Source organism: Halyomorpha halys, unplaced genomic scaffold, assembly GCF_000696795.3.
Source record: "Halyomorpha halys isolate HHAL.00 unplaced genomic scaffold, Hhal_1.1 Scaffold115.1, whole genome shotgun sequence".
NCBI lineage: Eukaryota > Metazoa > Arthropoda > Insecta > Hemiptera > Pentatomidae > Halyomorpha > Halyomorpha halys.
Window position 1 is genome coordinate 500,671 of NW_027106332.1, and position 11,786 is coordinate 512,456.

General features: G+C 35.3%; 1 protein-coding gene across 1 annotated transcript in view; it reads left to right on the forward strand.

Moving 5' to 3' along the window:
- LOC106677950 (lysine-specific demethylase RSBN1L) overlaps nt 1-11,786 on the forward strand; it is a gene marked incomplete in the record, with an annotated part of 60,226 nt that overhangs the window by 32,715 nt on the left and 15,725 nt on the right. The window contains 2 exon segments of the mRNA XM_067044668.1: nt 3,827-3,963; nt 5,039-5,178. Of these exon segments, the coding sequence (XP_066900769.1) occupies nt 3,827-3,963; nt 5,039-5,178 (277 nt within the window).

Consider the following 11,786-nt stretch of genomic DNA (forward strand, 5'->3'; position numbering starts at 1 on the left):
AAAAGTGGAAATCATTTAAGACCTCAGCAGCCCCTCTCTCCCTCAAATAGATGTAAGCTTTTTATTTTTGTTCATGATTGATTTCATGTCAAATCAACACATTTCTAATACTTTTTTTACTTCATTATCTCATAATCTAATAAAATATGACACCAAAGTAGTTTCCATAAAGCTTCCTGGCACCTAAGAGGAACATCCAAGTTTTATTACATTATGTTCACCAGTTTTGAAATTATAGCTCTATAGTTTTCTAAATTGTTAATGGCTAGTTTTTTAAATACAAATAGCTCCACTCATGATTAAGGTAGAAACATGGGAGGAGTGACATTTTGTAGCTATTTAAATTAACTTTTACCTGACATGTAACATGGTATATATGCTTGTTAGAAATTTTTTAAAAGAAATTACTGAAAATAAGTGATTTTATTCTTAAACAATACATAAGGTTTGAAGATAGAAGGATAATGGGTTCATTAATACAATAAATACTAAAAAAGTGGGTTATAGGCATAATAACAACCTTTGATTTCTTGTATAATAGTACAATTATTGATTAATTGTATAATAAAGTAGTCACTCTCAAAAGAGATTTAAACCTATCTTCATCCAAGTTTGGTAATACTGAAGATCTCCTGTGCGTAGATTTTAATACTGATCCACTGAGAAAAGGAACTGCATATCTGAATGATAGAACATGGAAAATACTTTCAATACAGCTGTCAATTAGCTCATCTTCATTCTCTTCCTCACAGGTTTGAAGATCAATAAGACACTCATAAGCTAAACCTTCACACAAATTCCACTTTTCACTCACTCTAGGAATGTTGTAATAAATTGCTTAAATCAAATTTGAAGTAAACAATAACATGAGGCTCTGGAAGGAAAGGTTATAAACAAAAAGGCTTATAAAACAAGTTGCTGAGAAAACCGGCTAGAGGCTCTTAGGCATTTAAAGGGGCCTCTACATGTTGGCCGAGCCATGGCGAACTCAGACATACGTGAGCATGTGGATGGGTGGCTTGGCTTGGTTGGCCTAGGTTCGTTGCCGAGCCGTCGAGAGTCGGTTTTTTTTTTACACAGATCAAAGGGGTTCGTGAGGGCGCTCGTGTTGCGTCTCCACCATTGTTCTTTGTCTAGTTGCTACTGAGAGCTGTCACTTTTCATAAATTGTTTAAGTACTCTAAAATAACATATTTCTTGACTAAACACATCGTTTAATAGCATTTATAAACAATTGAAATTCTTACAATAAATAAAAAATGACTTGCACCACTTTCAGTTCCACAGGCAGAAATAGTTAATACAGTATGTTAACTTCAATAACACAATACCCAATAGGTTAATTCTTTATACAGGAAGAAGAATAAACGTATTAGTATATCTTACCAATCTAATCTTCTATTGTATACATTTTTTACAAGATTATATATACAACAGCACAATTATGAAAGTTAAAATAAAAGATGAATTTAATTAATTTTTATTTAATTTTAAGCTTATCTAGTCCGATTTTTGTGAATTGTTGTCATTCACCATCTTCTTTGTCGTATTTTACGTTTTCTTTCATTTTCTTTTTTTCTTTTGTAATAAAAATAATATAATCCCAGGGCAATTGCTGAAATCACTTCATCTCCACCATTGTTCTATGTCTAGTTGCAACTGAGAGCTGTTAGGAGGTTAAAGGTGTTTGTTGGTACTTTTTATAATAAGTTTTATATTTAATTTTCTTTTTTTGCAATAAAAATAATACAATCCAAGTGCAATGGTTGAAACCACTAGTACGTCCGCCATGCTTGCCTCTTTGAATAACACTGATATGTGGATAGCCCGCTCTTTGTTTACCGAGCATTTGTACCAGCATCCGATCCGTGGTGAGCGGCCAACATGTGGATCCACCTGAACGTTTAACATGACTTCAAATAGGGCTGCTCACAATCCTGTAGTTATAACATTTAACATCGTAAAACATTTTACATTTAACACTACATCATGAATACCCCTAATGTATTGTAAGCAACGATATTTCAAAATATCGATGTTCTTTTAGTCGTTGTCGGATCTTTATTTCAAAAACCACTTCTTACAGGCCGTACAATGCGGGATCGTTGGAACAGACCTCGTCGTTCTGATATAGTTGTTCAAAAACATCGATGTATTTTGGATTATATATTGCAAGCAACGATATTTCAAAACATCGATATTTTTTCTGGTCGATGCTGATTATTAATTTCAAAAACCACTTCTGACAGGCCGAAGAATGCGTGATCGTTTGAACAGATCTCATGTTTCTGATATAGTTGTTCAAAAACATCGATGTATTCTGTGTAGTGTATTGGCAGCAACATTATTTTGATATTGAACATTGATATTTCAAAACATCGATATTTTTTCTATCAATGTTGCATTCTTTTTTGGAAAAACCGACTGGCCGGACTATACGTCGTCGTTGGAACACACTTTGAGTTACTGAAATGGTTGTTCAAAAACATCGATGTTTTTTTGGCAAACGTTTGTATGCAATGATATTTTAAAACATAGTTGTTTTTCTAGTCGTAATTTATCTTTATCTGGTCGTTAGCGTGAAGGTTGGAGGTACTTTTTATTCGACCACATTGTTGATAGGAATCTATTTATACTGTAAATTTTTGGTTGGGACAAACGTAAAACATCGATGATTAGAAAACATCGGCTTAAAAACATCGATGTCGAAAAAACATGACATCGATGTCGAAAAAACATGACATCGATGTCGCATCCCTACTTTGGACCTTGTGGAAAGGATTAGTTCATATAAATGTTTATGTTTGTATAAGAATTTGCTACCTTTATTAAAAACCTCTGCAAATGTTCTATCTTCTCTGGTGCCTTGTTATTCTTCATTTTTTCTATAGCTACCATAACATCCTCAAATTCTGGAAGGTTGATGACCTCATCATCTTAAATAGAAACATCTTCTTTTTGGCCAAACTCATTTTCTCCTGCACCTTGATTTAATTCTTGTTCATAATACTACACCCATCTATCCAATACATATGTCATTCTTCCTAGTAAGAAGAGTTCTGTATTCACATTTGTTATATTGTCATCTCTGTTATTTTCTTCTGTTTAGTTACTCTTTTGTAAATAGCTACTTCAGTCATCCTTTCATGTCTAGAATAAAACATTTTTAACCTGAAGTTTGTTCAAGTTTGAGTTGAAAATTTTGTACATTTGTGGGGGTGGAGGATGGATGCTACATTATTTGCTTCCTTCGATTATTGCTACAAAAATCTAACATTTGCCTTAGGAAATTTATAGCTAACTTAATTCTTCCCAAGAAACTTACAGAATATGGTTTAAGAAGCATATAATATGACTAGCAAATTCAATTTGTAATATTAGTAATGTCTTGGGAAATAAAAAAAATTCTGAATACTTGGAATTGGATATTTATCTAAAAATCATTTCTGGTTGATTAGTATAGATTGTCAAGTAATCAGTACTTTAAATTGACCTATGGCTATATTTATGAACATTCCTAAGGAACATCTTTCTAATGGTCTGTAAACGCACATTTTTAGCTTCACTTGATAAAATTCTCATCTCTCTCTCTCTCTCTCTCTCTCTCTCTCTCTCTCTCTCTCTCTCTCTCTCTCTCTCTCCCCCTCTCCCCCCTCCTCTGATGATGAAAAGAAGTGTCTTCATGAATAGATTCTTCTATCATTTATAAAAATAAATCCTTATTTTTTTATTACTGTATGCAGTATTCAATCATCTTATTATTTATCAGTTATTGGATCATGTTCTTTTTTTTTTTTTTTTTTTAATTTAAACATTTTCATTACAGACTATGCCGTGGGGTCCCCTTTCAATTGTGAAGATGCAAACACCAGAAGAATCGAATGATGGACCCATACTGTGGATACGACCTGGTGAACAGTTAGTGCCTACTGCTGAATTTAAAACACCCCTTAAAAGGAGAAGGTTGGGTTTTAAAACTGATTAGTTGTAATATTGTTTTAAAACTTACATATTGTCGAGAGAAAACAGTGAATAAAAGGATGTGAAATGGTTTTATTTAGTCCAGTACATCTTTATATCCATTTCAATCAGCTGTTCTACTCGAACAGCTGATTTGACCTGTCAGCTGACAATCAGGCCTTAACTTATATAATATAAGATAGTCCATTACAGAATATTACCATTAATAGAATTTAAACAAATTAACGGAAAGACCGCACCCGGACCATATTCCATTCATCTATACACACGGTCAATCAATAATCTTTCAACAACGGAAAGATCATTTTGAAATCACACATTGGGAAAAGCAACTTGCCCTTAGTTTCAGCATTGCCACATATATTGTCCCTCTAAGTATAATTGTAATATATATCATCAGTTAAACTTTGATTACCTGCCACAACCCGGACCATGGATGTAATAGTTAAGCAAATAGATGACAAAAATACCATTAGAAAACCCTGTTACCTATAAATAGCTATTAATGGACTCTAATTTTATTATAAACATAAATTAACCAGTTTTGCAATGTAAAAACAATTTATTAAATGATTACAACAGGTGTATAGTAGAAAATCAATGTATTAGATTTCGTCAGCATCATGATTTATATTTTACACTACCATTCTTGCAACACCATAATTTTAAGCTACATTTGAGGCAGTTTTGCCCTTTTTGAAGCTCAATAATATCCAGTTGCTAATTGAGTCCCAAAACAATTTGTACGCTTCTCTTACATTTTTCAGTTGCATTGAACCACAAGCTTAGTTAACATATTGAATCTAAACTCAAGTGGATTATTAACAATATAAAAAAATAATGCACTATGCTAAAAACTTGTATATAGTAAATAAATAGTATGTAGATGTCTTTTAAAAAACTGATTTGACTTTCTCAAATAATATTTTTTTAAATTAAATATGATGCCTAAATTATTGTTTGTATTACTGTTCATTATGTTATCATTTTTCTACTCACCTGTTAATATAGTATTTTCTTTTGAAATACAGCATAAGTTAAAAAAAAAAACTTTTAGGGCTGGTATCAATGAACTGCGTAATCTGCAATACCTCCCAAGGTCTTCAGAAGCTAGGGAATATATGTTTGAAGATAGAACGAAGGCGCATGCTGATCATGTTGGCCATGGATTAGATCGTATGACCACAGCAGCTGTTGGTGAGTTTGATAAAATTATCATTTTACAAAAATGTCTGGAATTGAAAGTTTAATAAGAGTTATTTTATCATTTTAAGCTTTTTAGTCTAGTAGTCAAGTGGTCCCTGGGTATGATATATTTCCTACCTCTTTTTTAAAAATTTGGCTCTGGTTGTTAGATGGAAAAACTAGAGAGGGTTTCGAGAAGGAATACGGGTCAAAACCTGAACATCCAACTTGGGAGGAGTTCGCGGAGTTTATCCAATGGCAGGCAGTAAAATTACAATCGGAAGCCCTTCTAACAAGTACTAATTCAGATCTACAAGCTAAAACTGGGTACAGCAAATACTCTAGGCAGGTCTTAATGACAACAAACTCACCAGTGAACTTGCCAACATTGTGGTAGAGAATCCCGAAAATCCGAATCTCCTCACCGAAACTTTATTCCATCTTATTCTCGTTTAGCGCTGGTTACCACTCAAAACTCTGTTAAAAACCCAAACACCGCACCCGCTTCTGCTAACCCTTCAGCAGCCACCTCCTCTAATGTATCAGATTCTAATCGCTCCCAAAACACTATTCTTTCAATGTCGGCTATGGGTCGGATCAATGTTTTGCTCAGTACCGCATTGGCAAAAATTCGTGATCATCAGCGAATACTCATCGATAGTGGTTTCCAGCAGTCCTTTATAACAGCGGAATGCGCTCACAAGCTGAACTTGCCATTCACACACATCAGAAATCAATTGGTGGGTTTTAATAACCAGATCATCCCTAGCGCCAAAATCGAAGCGCCTAGCGTCATAGCTCCCCGACATGTTTCTAAGCCCGAAGTTAACACCACGGCTATCATGATCAAACGGATCTGCGAGGACATGTCTACGAGCCCTATTCCAAAGGGATTATTTGAGAAATTTAGCACCCTAGACCTGGCTGATCCACATTTTCACCAGTCGTGACCTATTGATTTCCTTTTAGGAGCTGACATATTCACCAATATCCTATGTATGGGTAATTTAAAATCCGAGAAAGGGTTACCTAGAGCGCTTGAAACCATCTTTGGTTGGATCCTAATGGGACCCATTAATGGCAATTCACCCAACGACGGTACATATCCCAGTATGTCCTCTATAGTGCAATTAATCCATGCTCTCAATGTGACGAACTCTCTCGAGTATTAACGAAATTCTGTCTAACGGAACAAGTTGCTGGTGTGACTAAATTGGACCCCCTCGATGCTCAATGCGAAGAGCATTTTTTGAATACCAACTCACGTGATGAAGCCGGTCGCTTCACAGTGAAACTCCCGTTTAACGGTAGTCCTCCTGTATTGATTCTTCCGGTTAGTGATTCCAAATATTGAGCCCTCAATCGCTTCAAAAACTTGGAGAGGAAATTTGAAAAGGACCGTATCCTTCATATCGAATATTCTAAGATCATCCAGGAATATTCGGATAAACGATACATATTATGCGCCATCTCCTCTGGAAAATGCTATCTCCCGCATCACGCCATTTTGAAGGACAGCTCTTCCAACAAACTAAAAATCGTATTGGATGGTTCGGCAGCAGCGAGTAATGGGTCTTTAAATGACCATTTGCTCACGGGTCCAAAATTGCAGCATGACATAAAGGATGTCACGCTCGCCTTTCGAAAGTCACGCATCGCCATGTTGGCAGACATCTCTCAGATGTATCTGCAAATTAGATTGGACCCTGAGGACTGCATTTCTTCTATCGATTCCGAAACACCGATGCCTTGATAGAGTACAAGTTCGATAGGATATCGTTTGGGTTGTCATGTTTCCCTTTTTTGGCGATGCGGGTTCTTTAACATCTTGTCTTAGAGGATGGGAAAAATTATCCGGAGGCTTCAAGAGCATTGCTAGAGCACATGTATATCAATGACCTATTGGCGGGAATGGACACGATTTCGGAAGCCACCACCTTGAAGCGGAATATAGGAGAGCTACTTGGTAAGGGAGGCTTCGAACTCAAAAAGTAGAGCAGCAACTGTCCACAAATACTGGACGGTGCATCTAGGGAAAGTCTCGAAACCCCGGTTTCCTTTTCAAATATTGGGGACACGGTAGTCAAATTGTTAGGAATTCAGTGGGAACTCAATCACGACTGCCTATCTTATATGATGCGACTGGGAAATTGCATGCCTACCAAGAGAGGCATTATGTCTACCGTTGCTAAAATATATGACCTGTTGGGATATCTAGCGCCTGCGGTTTTTAGGGCAAAGACAATCTTGCAAAAATTATGGGAGATAAAGCACGACTGGGATACTCCCGTACACTCTGCTTTTAGGAAGAGATGGGAAATCTTTTACGATAGTTTGGTACGACTAGGAGACATCTGTATTCCTCGCTGCATCTTCATGGAGTCCCCACTGAGTATCACACTCGTAGGTCACGCTGTTGTTTACGTCCGTTTGGAGTTGACAAACAAGTCTTGCCAATCCTTTCTCCTATACGCGAATACTCGGTTGGCACCCCTCAAGCATTTATCGGTTCCATGGCTGGAGCTGTGTGCAGCCGTATTATTGGTAGATGCCTTGAGTTCTATTAATCGCACAATTTCGAAGTGGAATGTTACTTCCACTGTATTATGTTCCGACTCGTCCACAGTTCTGTCATGGCTTCGTCTACCCCACTCTCATCTAAAGACTTTTGTGGCAAATCGTGTCACAAAAATTTTAGAATTATCGGAACTGTCTTCCTGGCATCACATAACATCAGAAAATAACGCAGCGAATGTGGCCTCACATGGTTTATGTCCTTCCATATATGTCACTGCCTGGTGGAACGGACTGGATTGGTTCTGCAATCTGAAAAGTGAATGGCCAATACATGCTGGATTTGTCTCTCTGGATTCTTCCAAATTGCCCGAAACTAAAAACTGGGGTCTCTGAATCCCTTTGTGTGGATTCTGCTGGTGTGGTCAAGGTAGGCGATAGGCTGTGTCATGCACCTTTATCGTATGAAGCGATACAGCCTATACTGTTACCACCCAAACCTCATTTCATCAATCTTCTGATTGACCATTTCCACCTCATTCGTCTTCATGCGGGGCCTCAACTGTTACATTCCCTACTTCGGAATAGATTCTGGATCATTGCCGGTAGAGGAGCCGTCAGGTCACACATTCACCGATGTGGACATGTCAACAGTGGAGAGTAAAGGGGATCCACCCTATCATAGGGGATCTCCCACAATCGCGATTTGTACAGGGCAGGGCCTTCCTAAATGTTGGGATCGATTTTGCAGGACCATTCCTTATCAAAGAACCACAGCGATGAAAGGCAGCCTTGGGTAAAGCCTACATCTGCCTTTTTATTTGTTTCAGCACAAAGGCTGTGTACATTGAGGTGGTGTCACAGTTAAGCATGGATGCTTTCGTGGCATGTTTGGACTGGTTTGTGGCATGATGGGGTTTGCCGAGCAAAATATTTTCTGATTACGCAACTAACTTCATTAGGGCCTCGAACTGGCTAAAAGAACTATATAAATGGTGGACATCTATGGGAGTAGTTTATAAAGTAAAGGAATACCTCACAATTAAAGAGATTGAGTGGTATTTTATTCCTCCTTTTGCATCGCACTTCGGGGGTTTGTGGGAAGCAGGGATAAAATCCTGCAAATGCCATCTTGTCCGAATCATAGGTAATCAGCTAACCTGTACAATAGCCCGTTGCTCGAGTGCTGGAAGTATATCCCGGTAAGGATGGCATTGTCAGAGTGGTCAAACTACGAACGGAAAAGACTGAAATCGTAAGACCTGTTACTCGTCTTTCCCTGCTACTCCCAGAGGAAGGGAGTTAGTAAAAATTTAATTTTTGGTGGGCGGTATGTTAACGCCCAAAAGTGTATTTTCTTTTCTTGATTTAGTTTCATTTTACTTCCAAGTGGTTTTTTATTTTTATGTTAATTATAAGTTAATTTCTTTTTTTTAACAACAATTCAGTTTATGGTTTTTTGTAATTAAAAGTAAATTAGAATTCATTACGCAAATAAGGAGGTTTGTTGTGGTATGCGTGTATAATACAAATAGTTTGTATTCAATTGACGAGAGACGAATACATTTTTTTCTAATAAAAAACAGACTAAACAATCCGAATAGTTTGGTATTCGAGTATTTGAAATATTATTTCAATCAAATAAAAAATTAGTCGAATACAATATTATTCGAATTACAATTAGATTTTTTTATTATTTTCGCTAATTTTTTACCATTTTTGATTTCTAATGTATAAAGGTCCCATTACACATTTTCAGACAAGTAGAAAACAAAAATGCTATAGACTTTATGATGACACGCTTGCATATAGATTTATTATAACTTTTCCCATTTCAAACTTATTATTGTCCTTTTTGAATTCTCTTATATGCAGAAAATATACATAAGGCTCAATATGTATAAAGAGACCCTAATGTAAGAAGGAACCCAAAGAAAAGTTGAAATAAATCGACGCAAGATTTTAAAATTTATGGCATTTCCATATTTTGTATATCCCAAAACATGTAAACGAACCCATATATGTTAGAAATCAGAAAAGTTAAAATAAATCGATATGGGATCTTGAAATCGAAAGCATTTTCATATTCTGCACATCCCAAAACATAAAAATGGACCCTTATATGTTAGAAATCAGAAAAGTTAAAATTAATCTATACACGATCATAAAATATTTATATGTATCGGTATAGGTCTGTAAGACAAAAAAATGTCGTCTTAATGCGAATACAAATGTATTCGGATGGTTAATCATTTAATTTTTTCGAATAAGAGATTATTTGTACCTAAAATTGACGAATGCAAAAGTATTCGAATTGTTTTGCTCGAATAATTGATTATTTGTGTAAAATAATGACGAATACAAAAGTATCCTAATGGTTAATCTTATTATTTTGTACGAATAATTGATTATATCTGTAAAATAATGACAAATAGAAAAGTATTCTGATGGTTAATCGTCTTTTTTTTCCCAAATAATTGATTATTCGAGTTGAAAATTCACAAATACAAATGTATTGGTCTCTCGTCAATCAAATAATGTTTGCCCAACTCTGCATTTAAACAATTTTGTTTCTTGCTTTTTTGTATTATGCTGTTTTATATATTTCTCTTCTCATAGTTCTATCTTACAATCTTCAGGTATTCTTACGATAGGCCTCACTTTTTGCATTAATCATGGCTCGGCATTCATCATCATATCAAGAAAAGAATGAATATCTTTGATCTAGCTTATCTAGCTTCCATCAACAGACTTCTATTGTTTATATTTGTCATTAGGGCCTTGTTACTTTCTTTCTATTTAAAGGCATGCTATTTAAAAGTCATACATACTTCCTTCACACACCCACATACATTCCCTCATGCACACATGCACATGATTCAAACATAAACAAAAAATAAAAATAAAATAAATAAGAAGAATAAATAATAATTAAAAAAATAAATAAAATATCAAAATTGAAGATGAGCTATAACTTAGAAAGGAGGCGATGAGCTTTTAGGCTTCAGTAATTGCCTAATGAAGTGATACATTTGTCCTCTGATTCCCCCTAATGTTAATTTTCGAAGAATAGTTCCTTTTTTTATGGAAACAAAAAATCACTCGTTGCTTAAACAATTGAATGCCTTTATCATGTCAAAGAATATTGCAATTGTGTTATCCGTTGATAAATGCATATTGGACTTCGGTCTCTAACATGACTAAATGATCTGTTGTGGATCGTCCTTCACAAAATCCAGACTGAAAAGCTTAAATTAGTCCATTATTTTTTATTATCCACGTAATGAATCTTGTTTACCATCCGTTCTATGATTTTACTCAGACAACTAGTTAGAAAAATGGGGTAGTAACTGTTAGGTGATCGTTTATCTTTCGAGCCAGGTGAAGATTCCTTTATGGCATTTACAACATTTTTGAGTTTCATGTTAATCATGTTATACTGTTGTTTTGAAATTCTGTCTTCCAATTTAGCATCAGTACCATGACTTGCAGGATTATAAAGTTTGGATAAAAAATTTGCAAATTCATTAGAAACGAATTCTGAATTATCCGATAATTTTCCATTAACTAATATGGTGTGATGGGGGTGAGGCGGATTTTTTATGATTTTACAAACTTTATTCCGTACATCGGCTGATGTTGATGCTGTAATAGAACCTAAAAATTTCCTCCAGGATTCAGTCTTACATTGATTGAACGTTTTTCTGCATATGGCCTGTTGTTTTTTATGTTCTATCAAATTTTGCATCGTAGATCTTTGGAATTTTTTCAAAGCATTACGACGGTCTTAACAGCTCTTATACACGTTTCACTGATCCATGGAATGGTGGTCTTTTTGGCATTCCTTTAGTCATTGGTATTAATTTGTTAACTGCATGTATGATTATGTTTGTAATTGCTTCACATCCATCTTCAATACTCAATTCGCTTGGAGGAATAGGAGGCAAAGAAGGGAGAGAAGAAAAGAGACCAATTAGCCCTGTCTAATATCTAATCTATCTGGGTTTAAATCGAAATATCATATATATTGTAATATGCTCTTTTTGAGTAAATAATATATTTTGATGTATAAAGGTTTTTTAATATGTTTTATTTTATGTATCATT